Source organism: Oncorhynchus keta, chromosome 16, assembly GCF_023373465.1.
Source record: "Oncorhynchus keta strain PuntledgeMale-10-30-2019 chromosome 16, Oket_V2, whole genome shotgun sequence".
NCBI lineage: Eukaryota > Metazoa > Chordata > Actinopteri > Salmoniformes > Salmonidae > Oncorhynchus > Oncorhynchus keta.
In genome coordinates, this window is record NC_068436.1 from 8,858,458 (window position 1) to 8,882,968 (window position 24,511).

General features: G+C 42.5%; 2 protein-coding genes across 5 annotated transcripts in view; both read left to right on the forward strand.

Moving 5' to 3' along the window:
- The window catches only part of LOC118395619 (zinc finger and SCAN domain-containing protein 12-like), a 142,118-nt gene that overhangs the window by 100,648 nt on the left and 16,959 nt on the right, over positions 1–24,511 (forward strand). The window lies entirely within an intron of this gene.
- Positions 1–24,511, forward strand: part of LOC118395644 (uncharacterized) — an 82,491-nt gene that overhangs the window by 48,516 nt on the left and 9,464 nt on the right. For 2 of the 4 annotated variants that reach the window (XM_052465108.1, XM_052465107.1), the window contains exon 4: positions 20,503–20,661. In XM_052465108.1, the coding sequence (XP_052321068.1) occupies positions 20,503–20,661 (159 nt within the window). Of the gene's footprint in view, positions 1–599; positions 1,062–1,549; positions 1,584–2,220; positions 2,352–15,573; positions 15,751–20,502; positions 20,662–24,511 lie in introns of those variants that run through there. The other 2 variants (XM_052465106.1, XM_052465109.1) reach the window with 2 other exon arrangements.

Genomic DNA, 24,511 nt, shown 5'->3' on the forward strand with positions numbered 1-24,511 from the left:
ATCATCTATTGCATTTTGCCTATGCCGTTCTGTCATTGCTCATCCATATATTTACATATTCTTCTTCCATTCCTTTACTTAGATCTGTGTATTAGGTAGTTGTGGAATTGTTAGATTACATGTTAGATATTACACAGATATGTCTGTGTCTCAGTCACTCTGTAGACTTGTCTTTTGTATGTGATTTGTTGTAGCACTTTTTTTTGTTTAAGATGGAATTTATGAAGGAATAATTTTATTTGGACTAGAAGCACAAACATTTCGCTACACTCGCAATAACATCTGCTAAACATGTATGTGTATGTGACCAATTTTGATTTGAACCCATTTTTTTCGTGAGCTGATGGTTGGGGGCCAGAACATAATTACAAATAATTTTTATGACACAAATTGACCACACGAAGCCCAAGCAGATATCATTTTCGACTAAAACAATTATTTAAAACCTTTCTCATAGGATCACGTTTCTCTCCATTATTTGTGGAAATACTTGGGAACAGATTTCTTAGTGGTACCTTATTAAAAATAAAAAACAGCGCTCATACTTTTTTCATTTAGACACACCCTTTGAGCTATGACGTTACCCAATAACACCCTTTCTCTTCAGTTTAAACGGAAGTGAACAGTGACCAAGAACAATTTCCACGTTAGCGTTAATTAACAACATGGGACGAACAAATATGACAGATTTAGCTGCACAGCATCACATGTAGTCTTTAATTCGCGTTGGAGACAGGACTTGGTTGATAGACGTTATTTAGGTGACGCTGAACTAACAATGGCTAACTGTATGGTTTCTCACACTCAAATAGCCTCCATCATGGAAGTGCTAGCAAATTCAGCCGTGGCAGAGATTTGTAAACTCGTAGACGACGACTATGCAGTGTTTCGTTTGGAAATTTCTCAAAGCCAGAAAGAAAACAGGGGATTGCGTAGGAAACTACAGCTACTTGAACTGAAGGTAGCAAGGGAGCGCGCAGACAGGACAATGCGAGATCGCATCCACGCTAGTCGTCCCAGTAATGTCAAGATCCTAGACCGATACAGAGGAATGGAAAAAGGTATATTTCGCAGAAGGCCAAGGCTGCGCGGCATGTCGCCTTTCATATATAGTTTCGTTCCTGTCGCTCCCGTTCAGATATGTTACATAAAATTGGGTCTTGGTCAGTTTTTGGATAGTATGCAATAATGCCTCTGATTACTTAGCTATCTTGCACAAAAACACTAAAATATTCTAATCAGATTCTTGATTAACTTAATTTCCTATTATTTTCTCAATTAAAACAATGTGATGAATGGAACATAATATTGTGAACAAAAATATAAACGCAACAATTTCAAATATTTTACTGAGTTACAGTTCATATAAGGAAATCAGTCAATTTAAATAAATAAATTAGGCCCACATCTATAGATTTCACACGACTGGACAGAGGTGCAGCCATGGCCCACCCACATGGCAGCCAGGCCCAGCCAATCAGAATCAAAAATTAAAAAATCCCCTCAAAAGGGCTTTATTACAGGCAGAAATACTCCTCAATTTCACCAGCTATCCGGGTGGCTGATGTCAGGCAATCCCACAGGTGAAGAAGCTGGATGTGGAGGTCCTAGGCTGGTGTGGTTACACGTGGTCTGCGGTTGTGAGGCCAAATTCTCTAAAACGACTTTCGAGGCAGCTTATGGTAGTAGAGACAGGAACATTACATTCTCTTGCAACAGCTGTGGTGGACATTCCTGCAGTCACCATGCCAATTGCATGCTCTTTTAAAACGAGACATCAGTGGCATTGTGTTGTGTGACAACTGCACAGTGGGCTTTTATTGTCCCCAGCATAAGGTGCACCTGTGTAATGATCATGCTTTTTAATCAGCTTCTTGAGATGCCACATCTGTCAGGTGGATGGATTATCTTGGCAAATGAGATATGCTCACTAACGGATGTAAACAAATTTGGGCACACAATTTGAGAGAAATATGTTTTTGTGCATATGAAACATTTCTGGGATCTTTTATTTCAGCTCATGAAACATGGGACCGACACTTTACATGTTGCGTTTATATTTTTGTTCAGTGTACATCGATCACTAAATAGCATAGAAAGTTACGAGAAGTGTTACTTTACATCCTTGCTAATTCCAGACAGTGTCAAAAATGTAAATAGTGTACCGTTAAGCATTGACAGTAACTAAACTAACTACCTCTTTTCCCCAATAACTCTCAGGTGAAGGAGATCTCACTGGAGGCCACAGGAGCTTTGTGAAGGCAGCAGGACAAAATACATGGAGAGATGACCAACCAATCACTGTTGATGAGGGGAGCGGAACCTCGACCCAGCACGTTATCGTGATAGAGGTTAGCAGGGGTGTAGTGGAGGCTATACGCCATATACCCACTTATTTTTCAGTGAGAATTGTGTATACTAATTTCTTAATCCCCACTGATACGTATCAAAGTAGTGTAGTGGAGGTATACGCCGTATCAATTAATAAGGTTGGGGCGGCAGCGTAGCCTAGTGGTTAGAGCGTTGGACTAGTAACCAGAAGGTTGCGAGTTCAAACCCCCGAGCTGACAAGGTACAAATCTGTCGTTCTGCCCCTGAACAGGCAGTTAACCCACTGTTCCCAGGCCGTCATTGAAAATAAGAATGTGTTCTTAACTGACTTGCCTGGTTAAATAAAGGTAAAAATAAAGGTTGATGAAACGGATCAGAATGTTTAGCTTAAAAAGTTGATCAACTATTATTTCTTCACATTTTGGGTGCAGCAATATTGGCTGATGTTCCAAAATGCAATTTGCGGAAAACTCCTTTCTAAAATGAAAGAGGGGAGGGGAGATCTAAATATGCAATAACTATCATCGGTTTCTAACATGACAAGGATAATGCCTTGGCTGCTAGACAATGAAAGAAAGAAAGAACCAATAGAACTGGAGAAAGCATATGAGGAAGCCTTTATAAAATAATTGACTCCATGTTTCTATGGTGGGATTTTTGGCTATAGGCTACTTTGATTCAAGGTTAAACATGTCTCATAATATGAAGTAAAAAGTCCAGGTTTCAAACAATTAAGGAACAGGAAAAATATAGCGACGCTAATGCTGGCCTAACCGTACTCTGGTAGATGGAAAGGCTTTCCCAATAACCGTCTCAATTAAATGTTAACTAGCCTACCTTTCAGAATGATATCATGATTATTTCCATCAATCCAGTGGCCATTTTTATTTTAAACTCCATCTCATGCAACAGAACAGTGCTGTAGCCAGATATTGGTGGGTGGGCCTGCAGAAATGTGTGTGGGCCCCCCAAAATAATTATGATTGTGGGGGGGGTGGCGACGCATGTACCTTCCTGCATATTTTGCCATTGGGCAAAGAGAAAGATTTGCCGTTTTAAAGCACATTTCCTGCAGTTGTACACATTTTGCCATAGGGCAGAGGGGGAAATGTGCAGTTTTATAGCTCACCTGATGCTATTCTACACATTTTGCCACGAGACTGAGAAAAGTTAACATTTTAAAGCTAAATAAAACTAAAATATAGGTTTGTTGGTTGATAACAGCATTAGATTATGAGCTGTATTGTTTGATAAATAAAAAAAATGAAATAGGCTTATATATATATATATAGGCGCATATAGCCATAATAGCACAGTGTGTTGTGCCTCAAAGCAGTCATATTCATCACTTATTGGGAGTGTGGCTTTCAGTTGGTTATTTTTGGCAACCCAGCCTGTGAGAGTGAATGTCATTTCAGTTCATCTGTTCTGTTATATTTGATCAAATCTGACTAACCCAGTGCATTGCGTGCAATGAATTCTATCTGATGGTGTTTGCGTGTTTAAGTAAAAAGATAACTAATGTCCCGTTTGGAATACTGACAGGTAAAGACCATAAAAATATCAAATAAAAGCCCCACCCATGCCTTCTCCCCTGCTAAAGAAACACTGTTAACCAAACAACAGTGCTAGGTGCCCGTGCACTTGAATTAAAGGGTAACTACATTTACATTACATTTAAGTCATTTAGCAGACGCTCTTATCCAGAGCGACTTACAAATTGGTGCATTACCTTATGACATCCAGTGGAACAGCCACTTTACAATAGTGCATCTAAATCTTTTAGGGGGGAGTGAGAAGGATTACTTATCCTATCCTAGGTATTCCTTAAAGAGGTGGGGTTTCAGGTGTCTCCGGAAGGTGGTGATTGACTCCGCTGTCCTGGCGTCGTGAGGGAGTTTGTTCCACCATTGGGGGGCCAGAGCAGCGAACAGTTTTGACTGGGCTGAGCGGGAACTGTACTTCCTCAGTGGTAGGGAGGCGAGCAGGCCAGAGGTGGATGAACGCAGTGCCCTTGTTTGGGTGTATGGCCTGATCAGAGCCTGGAGGTACTGAGGTGCCGTTCCCCTCACAGCTCCGTAGGCAAGCACCATGGTCTTGTAGCGGATGCAAGCTTCAACTGGAAGCCAGTGGAGAGAGCGGAGGAGCGGGGTGACGTGAGAGAACTTGGGAAGGTTGAACACCAGACGGGCTGCGGCGTTCTGGATGAGTTGTAGGGGTTTAATGGCACAGGCAGGGAGCCCAGCCAACAGCGAGTTGCAGTAATCCAGACGGGAGATGACAAGTGCCTGGATTAGGACCTGCGCCGCTTCCTGTGTGAGGCAGTGTCGTACTCTGCGGATGTTGGAGAGCATGAACCTACAGGAACGGGCCACCGCCTTGATGTTAGTTGAGAACGACAGGGTGTTGTCCAGGATCACGCCAAGGTTCTTAGCGCTCTGGGAGGAGGACACAATGGAGTTGTCAACCGTGATGGCGAGATCATGGAACGGGCAGTCCTTCCCCGGCAGGAAGAGCAGCTCCGTCTTGCCGAGGTTCAGCTTGAGGTGGTGATCCGTCATCCACACTGATATGTCTGCCAGACATGCAGAGATGCGATTCGCCACCTGGTCATCAGAAGGGGGAAAGGAGAAGATTAATTGTGTGTCGTCTGCATAGCAATGATAGGAGAGACCATGTGAGGTTATGACAGAGCCAAGTGACTTGGTGTATAGCGAGAATAGGAGAGGGCCTAGAACAGAGCCCTGGGGGACACCAGTGGTGAGAGCGCGTGGTGAGGAGACAGATTCTCGCCACGCCACCTGGTAGGTGCGACCTGTCAGGTAGGACGCAATCCAAGCGTGGGCCGCTCCGGAGATGCCCAACTCGGAGAGGGTGGAGAGGAGGATCTGATGGTTCACAGTATCGAAGGCAGCCGATAGGTCTAGAAGGATGAGAGCAGAGGAGAGAGAGTTAGCTTTAGCAGTGCGGAGCGCCTCCGTGATGCAGAGAAGAGCAGTCTCAGTTGAATGACTAGTCTTGAAACCTGACTGATTTGGATCAAGAAGGTCATTCTGAGAGAGATAGCGGTAGAGCTGGCCAAGGACGGCACGTTCAAGAGTTTTGGAGAGAAAAGAAAGAAGGGATACTGGTCTGTAGTTGTTGACATCGGAGGGATCGAGTGTAGGTTTTTTCAGAAGGGGTGCAACTCTCGCTCTCTTGAGGACGGAAGGGACGTAGCCAGCGGTCAGGGATGAGTTGATGAGCGAGGTGAGGTAAGGGAGGAGGTCTCCGGAAATGGTCTAGAGAAGAGAGGAGGGGATAGGGTCAAGCGGGCAGGTTGTTGGGCGGCCGGCCGTCACGAGACGCGAGATTTCATTTGGAGAGAGAGGGGAGAAAGAGGTCAGAGCACAGGGTAGGGCAGTGTGAGCAGAACCAGCGGTGTCGTTTGACTTAGCAAACGAGGATCGGATGTCGTCGACCTTCTTTTCAAAATGGTTGACGAAGTCATCTGCAGAGAGGGAGGAGGGGGGGGAGGAGGATTCAGGAGGTAGGAGAAGGTGGCAAAGAGCTTCCTAGGGTTAGAGGCAGATGCTTGGAATTTAGAGTCGTAGAAAGTGGCTTTAGCAGCAGAGACAGAGGAGGAAAATGTAGAGAGGAGGGAGTGAAAGGATGCCAGGTCCGCAGGGAGGCGAGTTTTCCTCCATTTCCGCTCGGCTGCCCGGAGCCCTGTTCTGTGAGCTCGCAATGAGTCATCGAGCCACGGAGCGGGAAGGGAGGACCGAGCCGGCCTGGAGGATAGGGGACATAGAGAGTCAAAGGATGCAGAAAGGGAGGAGAGGAGGGTTGAGGAGGCAGAATCAGGAGATAGGTTGGAGAAGGTTTGAGCAGAGGAAAGAGATGATAGGATGGAAGAGGAGAGAGTAGCGGGGAGAGAGAGCGAAGGTTGGGACGGCGCGATACCATCCGAGTAGGGGCAGTGTGGGAAGTGTTGGATGAGAGCGAGAGGGAAAAGGATACAAGGTAGTGCTCGGAGACTTGGAGGGAGTTGCAATGGGGTTAGTGGAAGAACAGCATCTAGTAAAGATGAGGTCGAGCGTATTGCCTGCCTTGTGAGTAGGGGGAAGGTGAGAGGGTGAGGTCAAAAGAGGAGAGGAGTGGAAAGAAGGAGGCAGAGAGGAATGAGTCAAAGGTAGACGTGGGGAGGTTAAAGTCGCCCAGAACTGTGAGAGGTGAGCCGTCCTCAGGAAAGGAGCTTATCAAGGCATCAAGCTCATTGATGAACTCTCCGAGGGAACCTGGAGGGCGATAAATGATAAGGATGTTAAGCTTGAAAGGGCTGGTAACTGTGACAGCATGGAATTCAAAGGAGGCGATAGACAGATGGGTAAGGGGAGAAAGAGAATGACCACTTGGGAGAGATGAGGATCCCGGTGCCACCACCCCGCTGACCAGAAGCTCTCGGGGTGTGCGAGAACACGTGGGCGGACGAGGAGAGAGCAGTAGGAGTAGCAGTGTTATCTGTGGTGATCCATGTTTCCGTCAGTGCCAAGAAGTCGAGGGACTGGAGGGAGGCATAGGCTGAGATGAACTCTGCCTTGTTGGCCGCAGATCGGCAGTTCCAGAGGCTACCGGAGACCTGGAACTCCACGTGGGTCGTGCGCGCTGGGACCACCAGATTAGGGTGGCCGCGGCCACGCGGTGTGGAGCGTTTGTATGGTCTGTGCAGAGAGGAGAGAACAGGGATAGACGGACACATAGTTGACAGGCTACAGAAGAGGCTACGCTAATGCAAGGAGATTGGTACGGCAAGTGGACTACACGTCTCGAATGTTCAGAAAGTTAAGCTTACGTAGCAAGAATCTTATTGACTAAAATGATTAAAATGATACAGTACTGCTGAAGTAGGCTAGCTGGCAGTGGCTGCGTTGTTGACACTACACTAATCAAGTCGTTCCGTTGAGTGTAATAGTTTCTACAGTGCTACTATTCGGGGGCTAGCTGGCTAGCTAGCAGTGTTGATTACGTTACGTTGCGTTAAAAGAACGACAATAGCTGGCTAGCTAACCTAGAAAATCGCTCTAGACTACACAATTATCTTTGATACAAGGACGGCTATGTAGCTAGCTATGTAGCTAGCTACGATCAAGCAAATCAAACCGTTGTGCTGTAATGAAATGAAAATGTGATACTACCTGTGGAGCGAAGCGGAATGCGACCGGGTTGTTGTTAGCTAGCTGTTAGCTGTTAGCTAGCTAGCAGTGTCTCCTACGTTAAGGACGACAAATAGCTGGCTAGCTAACCTCGGTAAATTAAGATAATCACTCTAAGACTACACACTCTAAACTACACAATTATCTTGGATACGAAGACAGCAAAGACAACTATGTAGCTAGCTAACACTATGTAGCTAGCTAACACTACACTAATCAAGTCGTTCAGTTGAGTGTAATAGTTTCTACGGTGCTGCTATACGATAGACGGTGGGCGTTAGCTATGTGGCTAGCTGCAGTAGACTACGTTAGGACGACGAAATACGATAATTACGCAATTATCTTTGATACAAAGACGGCTATGTAGCTAGCTAAGAAGAAATTGCTAAGATTAGACAAATCAAACCGTTGTACTATAATGAAATGTAATGAAAAGTAATGAAAAGTAATACTACCTGCGGACCGAAGTGCGAATGCGACCGCTCGCTCCAACCCGGAAGTAGACCGGAACTACGCTAAAAAAAATGTTTTTCTTTCTTCCAGACCTAAAAAATGGTCTCCTGATGTCTCCTGATGTGGCATTCAATTTGTTGTTTTTTCATTAAAAACTTGTGACCTTGATAGCAAAAGCCTTAAAAAAACATAATAATAATAATAATAATTAAAGTCTGAAACCTGTGAATGTATGACTCAGTTTAGCCTACTTGCACAGTACAGCTTGGGTTAGCCTGTCTGTGAAAGACCAATATGTTATACAGTGCCTTGCAAAAGTATTCACCCCCCTTGGATTTTTTTCCTATTTTGTTGCATTATAATCAGCTATTTAAATGTATTTTTATTTGGATTTCATATAATGGACAAATTGGTGAAGTGAAATGAAAAAAATGACTTGTTTCAAAAAATAAAAGTAAAAAATACTGAGAAGTGGTGTGTGAATATGTATTCACCCCTTTGCTATTAAGCCCCTAAATAAGATCTAATGCAACCAATTACCTTCAGAAGTCAGATAATTAGTTAGATTGCATACAGGTGGACCAAACAGTGGCACCACTAGGACCAAGGAGCTTTCCAAACAGGTCAGGGTCAAAGTTGTGGAGAAGTACAGATCAGGGTTGGGTTAAAAAAATATCTGATACTTTGAACATCCCGCGGAGCACCATTAAATCCATTATTAAAAAATGGAATGAATATGGCACCACAAGAGAGGGCCGCCCACCAAAACTCACGGACCTGGCAAGGAGGGCATTAATCAGAGAGGCAACAAAGAGACCAAAGATAACCCTGAAGGAGCTGCAAAGCTCCACAGCGGAGATTGGAGTATCTGTCCATAGGACCACTTTAACCCGTTCACTCCACAGAACTGGGCTTTAGGGAAGAGTGGCCAGAAAAAGACATTGCAAGCAAACACGTTTGGTGTTTGCCAAAAGGCATGTGGGAGACTCCCCAAACATATGGAAGATGGTACTCTGGTTAGATGAGACTAAAATGTAGCTTTTTGGCCATCAAGGAAAACGCTATGTCTGGCGCAAACCCAACACTTCTCATCACCCCGAGATCATCGGCAGGGACTGGGAAACTGGTCAGAATTGAAGGAATGTTGGCGTGCACTAAATACAGGGAAATTCTTGAGGGAAACCTGTTAGTCTTCCAGAGATATGAGACTGGGATGAAGGTTCACCTTCCTGCAGGACAATGACCGTAAGCATACTGCTAAAGCAACACTCGTGTGATTTAAGGGGAAACATTTAAATGCCTTGGAATGAAACCCAGACCTCAATCCAATTGAGAATCTGTGGTATGACTTAAAGATTGCTGTACACCAGCAGAACCCATCCAACTTGAAGGAGCTGGAGTAGTTTTGCCTTGAAGAATGGGCAGAAATCCCAGTGGCTAGATGTGCCAAGCTTATAGAGACATACCCCAAGAGACTTGCAGCTGTAGTTGCTGCAAAGGGTGGCTCTACAAAGTATTTACTTTGGGGCGGGGGGGGGGAGTTATGCACACTCAAGGTTTCTGTTTTTGTTTGTATTTTTTCTTGTTTGTTTTACATTTTTAAAAAATGTTGCATCTTCAAAGTGGTAGGCATGTTGTGTAAATCAAACAATACGAACACCCCAAAAAATCTAATTTTATTCCAGGTTGTAAGGCAACAAAATAGGAAAAATGTCAAGGGGGGTGAACACTTTCGCAAGCCACTGTATATCATTTTAGGTCATTCAGAGTGTACAGTACATTTGGAAAATATTCAGACCCCTTGCCTTTCCACATTTTGTTACGTTACAGCCTTATTCTAAAATGGATTAAATAATACCACATACAATACCCCATAATGACAAAGCGAAAACAGGTTTTTAGACATTTTTGCAAATGTATTAAATATAAAAAACATACCTTATTTACAAAAGTATTCAGACCCTTTGCTATCAGACTCGAAATTGAGCTCAGGTGCATCCTGTTTCCATTGATCATCCTTGAAATGTATCTACAACTTGATTGGGGTCCACCTGTGGTAAATTCAATTGATTAGACATTATTTGGAAAGGCACACACCTGTCTATATAAGGTCCCACAGTTGATAGAACATGTTAGAGCAAAAACCAAGACATGAGGTCGAAGGAATTGTACGTAGTGCTCTGACAGGATTGTGTCGAGGCACGGATCTGGGGAACAGTACCAAAAAATGTCTGTTTCATTGAGGGTCCCCAAGAACACAGTGGCCTCTATCATTAAATGGAAGAAGTTTGGAACCACCAAGACTTCCTAGATCTGGCCATCCGGCCAAACTGAGAAATTGGGGGAGAAATGCCTTGGTCAGGGACGTGACCAAGAACCCAATGTTCACTCTGTCAGAGCTCCTGAGTTCCTCTGTGGAGATGGGAGAACCTTCCAGAAAGACAACCATCTCTGCAGCACTCCACCAATCAGTCCTTTATGGTAGAGTGGCCAGACGGAAGCCACTCCTCAGTAAAAGGCACATGACAGCCCGCTTGGAGTTTGCCAAAAGGCACCTAAAGGACTCTCAAACCGTGAGAAAGAAGATTCTCTGGTCTGATGAAACCAAGACTGAACTCTTTGGCCTGAATGCCAAGTGTCACATCTGCAGGGAAACCTGGCACCTTTGATACGGTGAAGCATGGTGGAGGCAGCATCATGCTGTGGGGATGTTTTTCAGAGGCAGGGACTGGGATACTCGTCATGATCGAGGGAAAGATGACAGAGCAAAGTACAGAGAGATCCTTGATGAAAACCTGCTCTGGACCTCAGACTAGGGCAAAGGTTCATCTTCTAACAATACAACAACCCTAAGCACACAGCCAAGACTGCAGGAGTGGCTTCGGGACAAGTCTCTGAATGTCCTGAACCCGATCTAAAATCTCTTGAGAGACCTGAAAATAGCTGTGCAGCGATGCTCATCATCCAACCTGACAGAGCTTGAGAAGATCTGCAGAGAAGAATGGGAGGAACTCCCCAATTACAGGTGTGCCAAGCTTGTAGTGTCATACCCAAGAAGACTATAGGCTCTAATCGCTGCTAAAGGTTCTTCAACAAAGTACTGAATAAAGGGTTTGAATACTTACAGTACCAGTCAAAAGTTTGGACACACCTACTCATTCAAGTGTTTTTCATTATTTGTACTATTTTCTACATTGTAGATTATTAGTGAAGACATCAAAACTATGAAATAACACACATAGAATCCTGTAGTTACCAAAAAAGTGTTAAACACATTCTTCAAAGTAGCAACCATTTGCCTTGATGACAGCTTTGCCCAAACTTGGCATTCTCTCAACCAGCTTCACCGGGAATGCTTTTCCAACAGTCTTGAAGGAGTTGCCACATATGCTGAGCACTTGTTGGCTGCTTTTCCTTCACTCTGCAGTCCAACTCATTCCAAACCATCTCAATTTGGTTGAGGTCAGGTGATTGTGTAGGCTAGGTAACTTATGCAGCACTCATCACTCAAATAGCCCTTACACATCCTGGAAGTGTGTTGGGTCAATGTCCTGTTGAAAAACAAATTATAGTCCCACTAAGCACAAACCAGATGGGATTGCATATTGCTGCAGAATTCTGTGGTAGCCATGCTGGTTAAGTCTGCCTTGAATTCTAAATAAATCACAGACAGTGTCACCAGCAAAGCAGCATCACACCTCCTCCTCCATGCTTCACCGTGGGAAGCAACACATGTGGAGATCATCTGTTCACCTACTCTGCGTCTCACAAAGACACGGCGGTTGGAACCAAAAATCTCAAGTTTGGACTCATTAGACCAATGGACTGATTTCCACCAGTCTAATGTCCATTTCTCGTGTTTCTTGGCCCAAGCAAGTCTATTCTTAGTTTCCTTTAGGAGTGGTTTCTTTGCAGCATTTATTTGGGTTGCAATCTGAGGTGCAGTTAACTCTAATGAACTTACCCTCTGCGGCAGAGGTAACTCTGGGTCTTCCTTTCCTGTCTCAGTCCTCATGAGATCCTTTTTTTTTTTTTTTGCGACTGCCCTTGAAGAAACTTTTAAAGTTCTTGAAATGTTCCGTATTGACTGAACTTAATATATTAACTGTCATTTCTCTTTACTTATTTGAGCTGTTCTTGCCATAATATGGATTTGGTCTTTTACCAAATAGGGCAATCTTCTGTATACCACCCCTACTTTGGCTCAAACTCATTAAAAAGGGAAGAAATTCCACAAATTAACTTTTAACAAAGCACACCTGTTAATTTCAATGCATTCCAGGTGACTACCTCATGAAGCTGGTTGAGAGAATGCCAAGTGTGTGCAAAGCTGTCATCAAGACAAAGGGTGGCTACTTTGAAGAATCTCAAATATAAAATGTATTTTTATGTGTTTAACACTTTTTTGGTTACTACATGATACCATATGTGTTATTTCATAGTTTTGATGTCTTCACAATGTAGAAAATAGTACAAATAAAGAAAAATCCTGGAATGAGTAGGTGTGTCCAAATGTTTGATTGGTACTGTATGTAAATGTTATATTTAAAGTTTTTCTTTTTATAAATTTGCAAACATAAAAAAAAAAATTGCGCTGTCATTATAGGCTATTGCGTAAGTTGATGAGGTGGGGGGGGACCATTTCAGAATAAAGCTGTAATGTAACAAAACGTGGAAAAAGTCAAGGGGTCTGAATACTTTCCGAATTCACTGAATGTCACTGTTTTTCATATGTTTCACACAGGGCGCCTATCCCCTGGTGGGCCGTTTTGGGATTTTTCTTTTCAAAATTAGAATGTACCCACTTCTCCAGGCACCATTACAGTTAATGAAATGTGGCCCGTCTATTTCAGAAAGGCTCCCCTCGGCTATTCGCTTGCTTACATTTACTTCTTTATTTATCTGCCATGGGGAGCTTGAGAGACCTCCAATACGCCATGAAAGTGGTACTTCCAGGTTCCTCGTTTTGTAGGCTAAGACTTTGCTCCAAATTTGCATCTTCAAATTCATGAAAATGTGCTCATATAAGATATATATACTGAACAAAAATATAAACGCATCTTGCAATAGTCTCAAAGATTTTACTGAGTTATTGTTGATATAATGAAATCAGTCAAATTGCCATTGATAAAATGCGATTGTGTTCATTGTCGTCAGCAAAATTGACGTCAGCAAACCACTAGCCCAGACGACGCCATACACGCCGTCTGCCCGGTACAGTTGAAACCGGGATTCATCCGTGAAGAGCACTCTTTTCCAGCGTGGCAGTGGCCATCGAAGTTACGCATTTGCCCACTGAAGTCGGTTACAACGCCGAACTGCAGTCAGGCCAAGACCCTACTGATGATGAAGAGCACACAGATGAGCTTCCCTGAGACCGTTTCTGACAGTTTGTACAGAAATTGGTTGTGCAAACCCACAGTTTCATCAGCTGTCTGGGTTGCTGGTCTCAGACGATCCCGCAGGTGAAGAAGCCGGATGTGTAGGTCCTGGGCTGGTGTTGTGTGAGAGCAAAATTACAATATTATGTTATAATACCGTTACTGCATCAAATGGTTGTTTTATGGAATAGAATAGGGGTTCTTAGAACACTCATCTGTGTGTGTTCTACAGAGTTGGGCCTTTGGCGCTTAATGCTGACACTGGATTTACGATGCCTTTGGTGATAAGACCTAATGACCCCATTCCATAGCATGAGTTGGCGTTTGTGTACTGGGAGGTACCAGGGTGGAGATGACGAGTATGGATAATGACTCTTCATTGTGTGGAAAACAATCTTTACAGCTGATACTGTCTGCTGTGAATGATTAATTTCCTTTGTACGAATCCTAACCTTGTGACCCATTCCACACTTCTGTTGTTTGTCATGTAGACTAAGAGGGTGTATCTTTGCTATAAAAGGTATTTGTATACTTTGTGTTGGGGCTCTCAACGCAACAGTCAAGAGTGTTGTGTCGACAAGCCATAGTTATTGCAGAGCACTCACATCATTCACTAGTGTGTGGTGTGACATGCTTTCCTTATTAATATGTGAATAAAGATTTAGTTTAAGTATAACTTTGACTTGTGTGATAAATTTGTCTCTCCTCATTTGATAATAAAGAAATAACCACCACAGTGGTTACACGTGGTCTATAGTTGTGAGGCCGGTTTCAAAATTCTCTAAAATGACGTTGGAGGCGGCTTATGGTAGAGAAATTAACATTACATTCTCTGGCAACAGCTCTGCTGGACATTGTTGCAGTCAGCATGCCAATTGAACCCTTCCTCAACTTGAGACATCTTTGATATTATGTTGTGTGACAAAACTGCACATTTTTAGAGCACCCTTTATTGTCTCCAGCACAAGATGCACCTGTATAATGATCATGCAGTTTAATCAGCTTCTTGATATGCCGCACCTGTTAGGTGGCTGGATTATCTTGGCAAAGGAGAAATGCTCACTAGCAGGGATGTAATAAAACATTTGAGAGAAATAAACTTTTTGTGCATATGAAAGATTTCTGGGATCTTTTTTTTCAGGTCATGAACCATGGGACCAACACTTTACATGTTGCGTTTACATTTTTGTTCAGTATATATTAAAATGTTTTCAGGTAGTGCAATGTCCCTCAAAATGGTTTTATTAAATTAATAATGATCCAGGTTCTTCCACCATGTTCAGAATACATTTTGAGAATGTATGGCAAACTAGTTTTTTAAATTACTATTATAGGCATTATTTTATAGGCGACCTTAAGTAAGAATATTGATTAATGGACCCCATGGGTCATGAAATGTGGTTTAACCAATTCATGTTGCCTACTATAGTGCGTTGTCAACAATTCAACCATATTTTTCAGCAACATTTTTAATAAAAATATAATGTATACCAATCTCAGTCCACCGTACTTTTTACTGACATATCAACCACAAAACAAAATGTTTTGCTTGTTAGCTTTTTTACATTTTAACTATTTATTTTCATATTCCTACTCTTGAATGTCTCTACTAACATGAATGGAACAATATTAATCCCTCACAAATGTAATTCCTGCCCTAATCCCATATCTTTGGTGACTCATATTTTGTTTTCTTACAGCCCTCTGAGTGGGCGAAGTTAATGCCACAGTACGGAACTGTAGCAACCCAAAATTATACAAATTATGTAAATTGATGCTGGGGGAGTGGACCAATAAAGTTCTAGTGAAGATTTAATTCAAATCCAGCTAAATCCATTGTCAAAACATGCTCTACCAGCCGGTTGAGAATAGGGTTAAAAAGTACTGGTTGTAACTAACAGGTTTTTATCGTCCTCAAACTCGAGCAACCATGCTAACAAGGGTGCTGAGTTGTCGTTAAATTAGACTTTTCTAACTTTCGCCGATGTGTCTTACTTCTTGACCGTCAAATATTTGTATAAAAAACATTGGGTATGAGCAAATGAAATATACAAATCTAATTGTATATATGTCTTATGACCGCGTTTTCATGAATTTGATAGTATAAGCTTGATTGCCTTTCAAGAACCGTACGGGACTCGACCAGGAAGTAGGCGGGACATTCATAGGGTATTCAACTCATGTACCGATAATAACCTCCTCTCTTCTTGTGTCAGTCTGCAGATGCAGAGGCTGCAGGTCCTGGGGTCAAGCAGGAGCGGTCTGAAGGAGAGGACCCACGTCACAGCAGAAACATCCAGGTGGAAGCAGCAACTGAAGTGGCGCCCCCTGTAGCCACGGAGGACCCCACCACCGCTCCAGCGCAGCCCAGGATCAGACACAGCATCACGGAGGTCAGTGGAACGCAGAACGCCGAACTCAAGTCAGAGACAGACACCGAGACTTTAGCGGGGCTGGAATCACTGAGCTGTGTTCCTGCTCCCCGCTCAGAGTATATACTTTATGGTAACCCAAGCCCGAGGACTGTTCTGTCACATCAGGACTCAGGTGACGTGTCACAGACTGGCAATAATCCGTCCTGTTCATACGCTACAGAGATGATACCTGGTGACATGCCTTTGGGCTTAGATACACCGACTAATCCAATGAGAGGTGACTGGCACAGGTACAGTAGTAGTGTAAACTCTGAAGGGTGCCTAGATAAGAAAGGGGGGGGTCTGGTCGTAGATGAAGTGACTGTGAAAGTGGAGAGCGACGTTTCTCTGTCATGGAATGCAGATGAAACTCACTTAGGAGAAGGACACTCGCAGGGTAACACTAGTGACTTCTTTGACTACAGGGAAAGCTTAGAGACAAATCTAAATGTCGCAACCCACTCCCCTTTACACGCGTTCAGAGAACGCGACCCAGTGTCCACGTCGATAGAGCCTTCCGATTCACACGTCCGTGTCCTTTTTGATCAGCTATTGAACTCAAATGACAGGGCTAAAGCCCAGGCTCGCGGAGGGGGAGCAACATCAGGCAATAGTAAAGAGAAACGGTTCCTCTGCATGTTCTGTCACAAAGGCTTCAGCTGCCTCCAGAATGTGGAGATCCACCAGAGGGTTCACACAGGGGAGAAACCCTTCAGCTGTACCCAGTGTGAGAAGAGGTTCTCCCACCAGCACCACCTGAAAAGGCATCAGAGAGTCCACACAGGGGAGAAACCCTACAGCTGCCCACAGTGTGAGAAGAGGTTCTCTCGCCAGGACCAGCTGAAGATGCACCTGAAGGTCCACACTGGAGAGAAGCCATTCGGCTGTATGCATTGCGGGAAGAGTTTTTCAGAGAGGAGATGCCTCAGGATACACCAGCAGAAAAACCATCCCACTCTGTAATATAGAAAGTAACCATTCCACTCAATAGCTTCTGATGTTTAGATCAAAACCTGCATTAAAGACAAAGATTAATTTTTGTTGTTGTCAGCTGAAAAGACCCATAGATGCATGGAATAACAAGAGTTTCGGTGTTGAAACAGATTTCAGTGTGGAAATTTCCTGGGTAGAACATTGCATCAACACATTGTGTGATATATAAGGCATATATACGCCTCATGAGTGTCTTACATATTGTGTTTGTACTGTGTAGGCTATATGATGTTCACAAATGCCTATTTCATTACTTCCATTGAACTACTTTATTTTTAAAATTAATACAGTTTATCAAGTTCACAATGAGATTTGTTGTTGTTGAGACGTGTATGTGAGGTTTTCATATGGTGTGATTAACACTATGTTTAATAAACACAACATAGAATGAAAAGTCCCAAGACTTTCATTGAGACTCTCTATAGTATACATCTGATCTCACCCTACTCTGCATACACACAACAGTGCTTTATAACCAATATACATTTTAAATATAAATAAATACGTTACCAACACACAAACACCCACTATACAGTCGTGGCCAAATGTTTGGAGAATGACACAAATATTCATTTTCACAAAGTCAGCTGCCTAAGTTTGTATGATGGCAATTTGCATATACTCCAGAATGTTATGAAGAGTGATCAGATGTATTACACTTAACTGAAAAGTCCCTCTTTGCCATGCAAATGAACTGAATCCCCCAAAACCATTTCCACTGCATTTCAGCCCTGTCACAAAAGGACCAGCTGACATCATATCAGTGATTCTCTCGTTAACACAGGTGTGAGTGTTAACAAAGACAAGGCTGGAGATCACTCTGTCATGCTGATTGAGTTCGAATAACAGACTGGAAGCTTCAAAAGGAGGGTGGTGCTTGGAATCATTGTTCTTCCTCTGTCAACCATGGTTACCTGCAAGGAAACACGTGCCGTCATCATTGCTTTGCACAATAAGGGCTTCAGAGGCAAGGATATTGCTGCCAGTAAGATTGCACCTAAATCAACCATTTATCTGATAATCAAGAACTTCAAGGAGAGCGGTTCAATTGTTGTGAAGAATGCTTCAGGGTGCCGAAGAAAGTCCAGCAAGCGCCAGGACCGTCTCCTAAAGTTGATTCAGCTGTGGGATCGGGGCACCACCAGTACAGAGCTTGCTCAGGAATGGCGGCAGGCAGGTGTGAGTGCATCTGCACGCACAGTGAGGCGAAGACTTTTGGAGGATGGCCTGGTGTCAAGAAGGGCAGCAAAGAAGCAATTTCTCTCCAGGAAATACATCAGGGACAGACTGATATTCTGCAAAATGGTACAGGGATTGGACTGCTGAGGACTGGGGTAAAGTCATTTTCTCTGATGAATCCCCTTTCCAATTGTTTGGGACATCCGGAAAAAAGCTTGTCCTGAGAAGACAAGGTGAGCACTACCATCAGTCCTGTGTCATGCCAACAGTAAAGCATCCTGAGACTATTCATGTGTGGGGTTGCTTCTCATCCAAGGGAGTGGGCTTACTCACAATTTTGCCTTACACCACAGCCATTAATAAAGAATGGTACCAACACATCCTCTGAGAGCAACTTCTCCCAACCATCCAGGAACAGTTTGATGACGAACAATGCCTTTTCCAGCATGATGGAGCATAAGGCAAAAGGGATAACTAAGTGGCTCAGGGAACGAAACGTTGATATTTTGGGTCCATGGCCAGGAAACTCCCCAGACCTTAATCCCATTGAGAACTTTTGGTCAATCCTCAAGAGGCAGGTGGACAAACAAAAACCCACAAATTCTGACAAAACTCCAAGCATTGATTATGCAAGAATGGATTGCCATCAGTTAGGATGTGGCCCAGAAGTTAATTGACAGCATGCCAGGGCGGATAGCAGAGGTCTTGCAAATATTGACTCTTTGCATCAACTTCATGTAATTGTAAATAAAAGCCTTTGACACGTATGAAATGCTTGTAATTATACTTCAGTATTCCATAGTAACATCTGACAAAAATATCTAAAGACACTGAAGCAGGAAACTTTGGAAATCAATATTTGTGTCATTCTCAAAACTTTTGGCCACAACTGTACACATCAAAATAGTTTAGTCAGGTTTGTCTGATGACTTATCATAGCACACTCATATTTAACCACAATATCATATTTACAGTGCCCTTAGAAAGTATTCATACCCCGTGATATATTCCACATTTTGTGTTACAGCCTGAATTCGAAAAAGGGTTTAAATGATTTTTTCCCCTCACCCGTCTACACACAATATCCTATAATGACAAAGTGAAATGTTTTTTTTATAAATGTTTGCTAATTTATTGAAAACTAAACACAGAAATATCTCATTTACATAAGTATTCACACCCCTTATCAATACTTTGTAGAAGCGGTTACAGCTGTGAGTCTTTCTGGGTAAGTCTCTTAGAGCTTTTCACACTTGGATTTTGCAACATTTGCCAATTATTATTTTCAAAATTCTTCAAGCTGTGTCAAATTGGTTGTTGATCTGTGCTAGACAACCATTTTCAGGTCTTGCCATAGATGTAGATTTATGTCAAAGCTGTAACTCAGCCACTCAGGAACATTCACTGTCTTGGTGAGCAACTCCAGTGTAGATTTGGCCTTATGTTTTAGGTTATTGTCCTGCTGAAAGGTCAATTCATCTCCCAGTGTCTGGTGGAAAGCAGACTGAACCAGGTTTTCCACTAGGGTTGTGCTTAACTCCATTCAATACATTTTTTTTATCCTAAAAAAACTACCCAGTCCTTAACAATTATAAGCATACCCATAGCATGATGCAGGCAACACTATGCTTGAAAATATGGAGAGTGATACTCTGTGTTATTTTGGATTTGACCAAAACATAACACTTTGTACTCAGGACAGAAAGTTAATTGCTATTTTTATTCCGTACAGTCTTCCTTCTTTTCACTCTGTTAATTAGCGTAGTATTGTGGAGTATCTACAATATTGTTGATCCATCCAAAGTTTGCTCCTATCACAGCCATTAAACTTTGTAACTCTTTTAAAGTCACTATGGTGCAATCCTGAGCTGTTTCCTTCTTCTCCGGCAACTGAGTTAGGAAGAACTCCTGTATCTTTGTAGTAACTGCATGTATTGATACACCATCCAAAGTGTAATTAATAACTTCGCCATGCTCAAAAAGATATTAAATCTCTACCAATAGGTGCTCTTCTTTGCGAGGCATTGGAAAACCTCCTCGGTCTTTGTCGTTGAATCTGTGTTTGAAATTCACTGCTCGACTGGGGGACCTTACAGATAATTGTATGTGTACAGTAATTGTATGTGTACAGTGTACAGAGATGAGGTAGTAATTCAAACTTCATTATTCATTATTGCAGACAGAGTGGGTCCATGCAACATATTGTGATTTGTTAAGCAAATTGTTACTCCTGAACTTATTGAGGCTTGCCATAACACATAGATTGAATAGACATTTCAGCCTTTAATTTTTAATTAATCTGTAAACATTCCCAAAAACATTATTCCACTTTAACATTATGGGGTATTGTGTGTAGGCCAGTGACAACAAATCTACATTTAATCAATTTCAAATTCAGGCTGTAAAACAACAACGGTTGAAAAAGTAATGGAGTGTGAATACTTTCTGAACAATAAAGTAATTCTGTAACTACAATATAGGACTCAAACGTAGGTACGTCTGTACGTACCTGAGGGAGTGTATGTCTGTGTAATAATCTGTATCACCTGTCTCTTTCAGGAGGAGGAGGGTCCAGAGGTGCTCCTGGTGAAGGAGGAGGGGTGTGAGGAGGGTCTGGGGAACCCTGAGTGGACCATGGTCATGGAGGACAACCAGACTACACCTGAACCAACAGAGGAACCAGCTGAGCAGCACAGGACCACACACAGTCTCACTGAGGTGAGCCCACTGTGAACTGTCTTTATGGTATTAGGTCCATATCAGTGGTGGTCAGTGGTTTTGATGATGAGGGAGGATGATATTTTTTCATGAGCACCCAGTTCAATGTAACATTGATAGGTTTAGGCTACTACGTGATGCAAAAATTCCCCCTATACCCATCATGAGGTTGTTTCAACCTAGCCTATGAATTGAAGTTTACAACGTAGCCGCACACAGGTTGAGAGAAAATATTGAGGTGACAGACACATCTAGCTGATCTTGGGTGTAATCATTAGTCCAACAATTGCAAATGAGAGTTTCTATTGGACAAATTCAGGTATGTTTATCCCTGTTTTGTTCACTTTCACAGCAGCCACGTTGTATTCCTTCTCACATCTATGCGTTCTCCTCTCACCCTTTCCCTTTGTTTGTGTATAGTCAGTAAGCAGTTTAGTAGTTACACCAGAGACCCGGGTGGCAATGGATTAATAAAACCAAAAACTTACCTAGACTTGGAAAAGTTCCAGTGTTGTGTTAGATAGTCAGCTATCTGCTATAGCAGCTGCATTTGCTAAGTAAGTGAAACTAAAAGTGGAAAACGACTCTCTCTTGCTTCTCCTTAATTTTTAAAGAAATTAATTTGTCAAATCATTAAACTATTGTCTTTCGCTCTCTTTGAGTCAACTACTCACCACATTTTATGCACTGCAGTGCTAGCTAGCAGTAGCTTATGCTTTCAGTTCTAGATTCTCTGATCCTTTGAATGGGTAGATAACATGTCAGTTCATGCTGCAAGAGCTCTGATAGGTTGGAGGATGTCCTCCAGAAGTTGTCATAATTACTGTGTAAGTCAATGGAAGGGTGTGAGAACCAAGAGCTTCCTAAGTTTTGTATTGAAGTCAATGTACCAAGAGGAGGACTATAGCTCTCCCCCAGCTACATTATGGTGCTACCCTACAGATTGCTGTTGAGGCTACTGTAGACCTTCATTGCAAAACAGTGTGTTTTAATCAATTATTTGGTATAGTTTTATCTAAAAAGGAGACCTTCGTAAATGTTTCAAATGTATTTTTATGAAATTCACTTGGGAGGATGGTCCTCCACTGGTACATATCCTCAGAGCAGGAGTAGTCTAGGATCAGTTTTGCCTTTTAGATCATAATGAATAAGATTATTTGGAAAGATTCTAGATCGGCAGTCCTACTCTGAGACTCTTTGTGGATATGGGCCCAGGTCTTGATAAATGTTGTCTTAAGTGTGCGACCATGGCTTTGAATTATCAAACCATTGAAGAGTGTCAAGTAATCAAATCAACTAGCACATTTGCATAGTATTATATCAACTATCATTTTTGCATAGTACTCATAGTAGCCTCGTCGCTATCCAGGTTTCCCCAAAATGGGAAGCCGGGCAAAGTTCCATGGCAGGAATTAGCTAAAGAGGGGTGAGAAACCCCGTGTAAACCAGTGACGCGACGCAACACGTCAAACCTGTCAAATGCCTTGCTTGGACGGACCTCCAAAGATGCTCACCAGATTAATGCCGTAAGAGCAACAGTGCATGAGGACTAAACATGTCAACAACACAAGCACAATTGACAAAACATTTTAAAAGTTTTTTTCATTCTTCCCTTCTAATCAGGGACTGATTAAAACCTGGGACACCAGGTGAATGCAATTAATTATCAGGTAGAACAGAAAACCAGCAGGTTCCGGACGATGTACTGTAACATACCCTAAATTACAAGAGTTGGATTTGCACTAAACCATTTTACATGTCAGCACTTAAATGGCATGTACAAAATCTGGTATATGGTTTGCCTCATAAACATTGTCTACTGGTATCATTTTAAACTGAGAACGTATAGCTCAACATGTAAACAATGTGTGAGTTTAGATATTCTCTGCTTCAGATGCTCATAAGGCCAGTCATACCATCATACTGTAAACCTGTGGCTGCATTGGTGATGCATGCCGTATGATAAGCTGCTAAATGGTTTCAGATAGCTGATATACTGAGACAGAGTGACAATCAAATAAAACAGACTGGAGATCTTACAGCAAGACACGAAGGAAATGTTCATTTGGGAATACAACACAGACACATTACAGACATAACCCCTTCCCCTCTTTATTGCAGGACTGTGATTAATCCATTTTAAATAATAGTTCAACAATTAAATCAAGTTTAAACACTTTTATTTTTATTGCAATAAATAAATAAATGAAATATCACATTTACATAAGTATTCAGACCCTTTACTCAGTACTTTGTTAAAGCACCTTTGGCAGCAATTACAGCCTCCGGTATTCTTTGGAATGACACTACAAGCTTGGCATAGGGTCATTGTCCTGGTGGAAGGTGAACATTCTCCCCAGTCTGGGGTCCTGAGCGCTCTGGAGCAGGTTTTCATCAAGGAACTTTTTATTCTTTGCTTTGTCCATCTTTCCCTCTATCCTGACTAGTCTCCAGTCCTTGCCACTAAAAAACATCCCCACAGCGTGATGCTGGCACCATCCCAACGGTGGCAGTATCATGGTGGTGGCAGCATCATGCTGTGGGGATGTTTTCTCCAGATGTGATGCTTGGCATTCAGGCCAAAGAGTTCAGTCTTGGTTTCGTCAGACCAGAGAATCTTGTTTCTCATGCTCAGTCCTTTAGGTGCCTTTTGGCAAACTCAGAGCGGGTTGTCATGTGCTTTCTTACTGAGGAGTGGCTTCCGTCTGGCCACTCTACCATAAAGGCCCACAGACATTAACTTCGACCTCATGGTTTGGTTTTTGTTCTGACATGCACTGTCAACTGTGGGACCTTATATATAGACAGGTGTGTGCCTTTCCAAATCATGTCCAATCATTTAAATTCACCACAGGTGGACTCCATTCAGGTTGTAGAAACATCTCAATGGCGATCAATGGAAAAAGGATGCACCTGAGCTCAATTTCGAGTCGCATAGCAAAGTTTCTGAAAACTTAAATAAATTTGCCAAAAAAAAAAATGATTTTCACTTTGTCATTATTAGGTATTGTGTGTAGATTGATGAGGAAAACATGTAATTCAATCAATTCAAGGCTGTAACGTAGCAAAATGTGGAAAAAGTCAAGGGGTCTGAATACTTTCCGAGTGCACTCTAGATAGGCCTACATAGGTTGACACATGTTGTGTGGAAAAATCCTGATGGTATACACAGTTGTTTTGTGAGAAGGTGTTAAAGTTCACAGTTTTCTGAAAAGTACCAGTGGCTTGCCTTGTGCCCAAAGTGAGAGGAGGTCCACTGGAACCATGGGCCAGTGAGACGGTTGCCGGCCCTTGTAGATGGAAACAGAAAACTCTGATATGGAAATGCACCATTTGTCTCTTGGGACATTCATTGGGACCTCTCCATTCATCTGTAAACAGAGGCTTTCACAGCTTTCCATATCTGAGGACAGAAAACATCACAAAGACACAGGCTTCATGATACTAAAATTAGACATTACTGAATATTATGTTGCTATTATCTCTCTGTCCTCATAGTTTTCCTCTAGGGACTGGAACTGGAGAATATTTTCATGATGTCCTCGCCACAAAATGACCTGCCCTGTCCGGTAGTCTACACTCTCCATTTACTGACAGCTGGAGCTGCAATTTCACCCTCCCATGGCTGTTATCTACAAATTCATTTGGAGACGTGTGTTTTTAATTTACAATGATTACATCCATATTTCCAGCTAATAGAAAGCTAGCTGATTACATTTAATTCCCTTAGCTAAACAGTCTGTAAAGCAGTGGTCACCAAGGCATTCTCCAAGGCATTCCATGTGGATCACCAAACATTTCTGTAAAAAATACAACGATAAAGCCTTGCGCGCATATTTTCTCAAATTTG